The sequence below is a fragment of the Bidens hawaiensis genome, unplaced genomic scaffold, assembly GCF_021521415.1.
Source record: "Bidens hawaiensis isolate Kalapana, Puna unplaced genomic scaffold, B.hawaiensis_p1.1 tig00002553_1, whole genome shotgun sequence".
In the NCBI taxonomy this organism is placed as follows: domain Eukaryota; kingdom Viridiplantae; phylum Streptophyta; class Magnoliopsida; order Asterales; family Asteraceae; genus Bidens; species Bidens hawaiensis.
In genome coordinates this window covers 2,660,334-2,665,320 of record NW_027491139.1, presented here as the reverse complement: position 1 = coordinate 2,665,320, position 4,987 = coordinate 2,660,334, and the positions used below count along the sequence as shown (strand labels likewise).

The following is a 4,987-nucleotide window of genomic DNA, read 5'->3' as shown; positions in this document are numbered from 1 at the left end:
GTAAGAACGATGTTCAAGTTTGTGAATGGTGGTGGAGGGTTTAAGTGGGTAGCATAGACAACCGAATACGCGTAAATGGTCGTATGTCGGTAGTCGGTGGTAGAGGAGTTGGGTGGGTGTTTGGAATTGATGGGTTTTAGAAGGAGTAATATTGAGGAGGTGGGTGGAAGTTTCAAGGGCATGATGCCAGAAGTTTGTGGGTAAGGAAGATTGGGCAAGTAAGGTTCGTGTGATGTTGTTAATGGAGCGGATTTTGCGTTCCGCTTTACCATTTTGGGATGACGTATATGGGCATGAGAGACGGTAAAGGATCCCGTTTTTATCAAAGAATTGTTTAAATGACACGTTAACATATTCTTTTCCGTTGTCACATTGGAAGGTTTTAATGGTCCGGTTAAATTGAGTAAGGATAAGTTTTGTAAATGTTTCAAAGATGGCAAAGACCTGTGATTTGTTTGAAATAGGGTAAGTCCATAAGAAGTTTGTGTGGTCATCTAAAAACAACACATAATAACGGTGCCCACCGGAGCTTAAAACCGGTGAGGTCCAAACATCACTATGCACAATATCAAATGGTTGCAAAGTAGTATTAATGGAGGAATAAAATGGGAGCTTAGTGCTCTTGCCAAAAACACAGGGTTCACAAACATGCTTATTGAAATGTTTAAAAACAATTGAATTAGAGTTCTTTAAAGACTGAAGGAGAGCCGGGCCAGGGTGGCCGAGTCGTTGATGCCATAAAGTGGAGGACTGAGCAGCAGTGGTGGATGTGGAAAAACAATGTGCTCCCTTGGAAAAGGTGTAGAGATCACCGCTGCTGTCGCACCGGATTATAGGAGTCCGGGTCTTGAAGTCCTTCACAAGAAAACCAAATGGGTCAAATTCCACAGAAACCGAATTATCTCTAGTGAATTGACGCACAGATATGAGTTTTCTAATGAGTTTAGGGGCGTATAGGACACGGTTTAAAACAAAAGGCGGGTATGGATGGGGGAAGGTTTGTGGGCCATATCCATGTACCGGGATGGTTTTACCATCACCAACAATAATATTTTCATTCACACTGTTATTAAAAATGGTACGAAAGTTACCTGAGTTGGGATCCATGCTGACGGTTGCGCCCGTGTCCATGACACCATGTTGATAGTCCGGTGGGTTTAAGGACATGGTGTAAAGTGCCTGTTGTATGTCGGTAGGGCTGTAAGTCGCTTGATGAGCCTGATGGGGGCGTGGGCCAAGAATGCCGTGGGTGATGTTGGTGTTCGGTGGTGGCGGGATACTAGGATATGGGCAGGGAGGTGGCGGGGCAGACCAAGGTTGCCACGGTGGTGGGGAGGATGAGTTGGTTTGTGGGTTTGGTATGGTCCATGTGTAAGTGGTGGGGGAGGTCCAAGTACCATACGGCTGGCCACGCCCACTGTTGTAGCCCCGAGACCAGGTGGACCGACCGCGACCACGTCCCCGGGACCTGCCTCGGCCGCGAGCTGAGAGGGGACTGCTGTCAGAGTGTGGGGTCGAGTGGGTGCTGTTTTGGGTGGCGGCTTTGGAGGTGGTGGTATTGAGGGCTTGGCCGGCTAAGGTGGCGGCATACATGGCTTTTTCAGCCTTCTGGCTCTCGATCATGCAGAGCTGTGATCGAGCTTCATAGAAGGACGGGGTTGGGTCTTTTTGTTGTAAGATGGTGGAGATTCCTTCATATTGATCCGTGAGGCCGGCAAGAAGGTGTAGAACTAGGTGTTTATTATCAAGGGGAGCACCGACATTGGCAAGTTGGTCGGCAATGGACTTGATGGCTTGACAATATGCGGACATATTGGGAAAACCATCGAGTTTAGTGGTGGCAAATTTCTGCAGCAGGTAAGTGGCACGGGTGTTTTTGTTATCCAGAAACAGGCCCTCAAGGGCTGACCAAGCATCATATGCCGACATCTTTGGTACAACAATAGTATTAAGTAGGTCATTAGAGATAGTACCGTAGATCCATTGTTTGACGATGGCGTCCAGGCGAGACCATTGATCATCCGCAGAAGCGGAGTCTTTGTCTTTGACAGTTGCCGAGGAGGAGGATTCAGTGGTGGGTGGACGAGGAGAGAGATGGTCACTGACTTGAAACGCATGGCAGTGGTTCTGGAAGAGTTCTGCCCACAGGCCATATTGGCTAGATTCAGATTCAAGGAGGACAGGTATGGCTAGACGGATGTTGTTGACTGTGATGGCTGGGTGGAGTTTCTCTGCCATGGTAACAGGGTGTATGTAGCGGAGATAAAAGTGGGGAAGGGAAGATGACAGCCGTGGGCTGTGGTGGCGGCAGGGAAGCAAGGTAGGGTTTAGGCTCTTGATACCATATTGGAATCAATCATTCCCCCCTTCTTTCATTATCATCAAGAGTATAAATAATACAAAGAATGGTAAGCGATAATCACAAAAGATTACAAAAGATTTTAAATGATACTAAGGATAATCTATTTATCTAATAATATTCTATTATATTCTATTACTTAAGATCAAAATCATTTTCGTATGTATTTTAATTGCAATTCATGCCATCAGTTCCTTCAATCCTCAGTGTGTAAATTATGATACATACACCGTTATGGCACATCCGGTATGCATACTTGATAGTTGTAACTGTATCTTTTTTTAACTAAAAGATTTACTTTTAATCAGGGGTATGCGTTTACAGCCATCATTGCCGTCACATTATGTTATATATACACTTCATAGTAGCCAAATGTAATAATAATGAGGAATCTCCAATTTGACATATGAACATGGAAAAAGAAAGGGTTTGTTGGTTGTTGACAACATTTAATGCGCTCTAAATGGAAGTTTGATCACAACTGTGTTTGTGAAACTAATTAAGATGAGAAGATAAAGTAAAATAGTAGGAAAGGCAGGTTCTCAGTTGTTATATAAACCTTAGCTGGGATCATGTAAATGAAAGCCATAACATTCCTGACACATATATATAGTAAACTACATTACTACAATAATAGTGAAGTCAAGGCCATAGGTTTCCTTCAATATGAAACAGCACGGGTCAATAAGAATCAGTGTCTTGTTTTTTCTATGTTTTCATGTCCTTCTTGTGAGTGTAGTGTTCGCAAATAATGTAGTTGATGCAAGTCACAATGACGATGAGAAACTCTTAATCGCTGGTGGAAAGGGTGGAGGCTTTGGTAGTGGCGGTGGAGGTGGTATTGGTGGTGGCGGCGGAGTTGGTGGTGGGGCTGGATTTGGAGGTGGATTCGGTGGTGGCAGTGGAGTTGGTGGTGGAGTTGGATCTGGTGGAGGTTTTGGGGGTGGTGGAGGCCTTGGGGGTGGGCATGACATAGGTGGAGGGATTGGAAAAGGTGGGGGGTTTGGTGGCGGGATTGGTAAGGGTGGTGGAGTAGGTGGAGGTATCGGCAATGGTGCAGGATTTGGTGGTGGCATTGGAAAGGGTGGTGGGGTAGGTGGAGGATCGGGTGGTGGATTAGGTGGAGGAATAAGCAAAGGTGGGGGGTTTGGTGGTGGGATTGGCAAGGGTGGTGGCGTGGGTGGAGGAGCAGGTGGTGGTTTCGGCAAAGGTGGTGGACTAGGTGGTGGGATTGGCAAGGGTGGTGGAATAGGTGGAGGGATAGGCAAGGGTGGCGGTCTAGGTGGAGGGATGGGTAAAGGCGGGGGATTTGGTGGTGGGATTGGCAAGGGCAGTGGAGTAGGTGGGGGAGCGGGTGGTGGGATCGGAAAAGGTGGTGGGATAGGGGGAGGGATTGGTAAAGGGGGAGGATTTGGTGGTGGGATTGGCAAGGGAGGTGGAGTAGGTGGGGGAGCAGGTGGTGGAATCGGAAAAGGTGGTGGAATAGGCGGAGGGATTGGTAAAGGAGGAGGATTTGGCGGTGGGATTGGCAAGGGCGGTGGAGTAGGAGGGGGAGCGGGTGGTGGAATCGGAAAAGGTGGTGGAATAGATGGAGGGATTGGTAAAGGTGGGGGGTTTGGTGGTGGAATTGGCAAGGGTGGTGGCGTGGGTGGAGGAATTGGAAAGGGTGGTGGATTTGGTGGGGGAGCAGGTGGAGGAATTGGAAAGGGTGGTGGACTAGGTGGAGGGATTGGAAAGGGTGGTGGACTAGGCGGAGGGATTGGTAAAGGTGGGGGATATGGTGGTGGAATTGGCAAGGGTGGTGGAGTAGGTGGAGGGATTGGAAAGGGTGGTGGACTAGGTGGAGGTATTGGTAAAGGTGGGGGATTTGGTGGTGGGGCAGGTGGTGGGATTGGTAAGGGTGGTGGAATCGGCAAGGGCGGAGGATTCGGTGGAGGGGTTGGTAAGGGCGGAGGATTTGGTAAGGGAGGCGGATTTGGTGGTGGAATCGGCAAGGGTGGTGGTTTAGGAGGTGGAGGTGGTGGTGGAGGAGGAGGCGGTGGTGGATTTGGCACTGGTATTGGTGGCGGAGCTGGAGGAGGTTTTGGAAAAGGTGGTGGCATTGGGGGCGGATTTGGTGGAGGGGGTGGTGGGGGAGGAGGTGGGGGTGGTGGATTTGGCACTGGCATTGGCAGTGGAGTTGGAGGAGGTTTTGGCAAAGGTGGTGGCATCGGGAGCGGATTTGGTGGAGGTGGTGGATTTGGTGGTGGTGGTGGAGGAAAAAATTGATTTACGAATTATAACTAGTGCATGAAACACTATTATCATCTTATAGTATTGCTATGTAAGATTGTTATCACCAAATGGGAATAGGTTATGTGTTTTGTTCTGATCATTATAATTATATTTGTATTTTGATGATGATAGTCTTAATTCCTTGATTATATGCCATCTTAAAGTGAACCACCACATGATGTTTTGATTCCGCTATAACCATTTTATTTTCTGTATGGTCACCATATGCTTCCCACCGCATATATGATAATTGATACACACAAACCGTGATTATATTTTTCAAATTACACGTAAAAGGTATTTGGCATGATGATACATCAATGTATATCCAAACAACGGTTTGTATGACATGGT

General features: G+C 47.5%; 1 protein-coding gene across 1 annotated transcript; it reads left to right on the top strand.

The window, feature by feature from the left end:
- The first annotated feature begins 2,954 nt into the window (after positions 1-2,954).
- On the top strand, positions 2,955-4,627 carry LOC143620291 (uncharacterized). The gene has a single exon (XM_077091994.1). The coding sequence runs from the start codon at positions 3,026-3,028 to the stop codon at positions 4,625-4,627; it is 1,602 nt and encodes a 533-aa protein (XP_076948109.1). The 5' UTR covers positions 2,955-3,025.
- Positions 4,628-4,987: the final 360 nt, after the last annotated feature.

What these genes read in the sequence shown, in the direction of transcription:
- LOC143620291 (XM_077091994.1), top strand. Translation starts at nt 3,026, where the DNA reads ATGAAACAGCACGGGTCAATAAGAATCAGTGTCTTGTTTTTTCTATGT.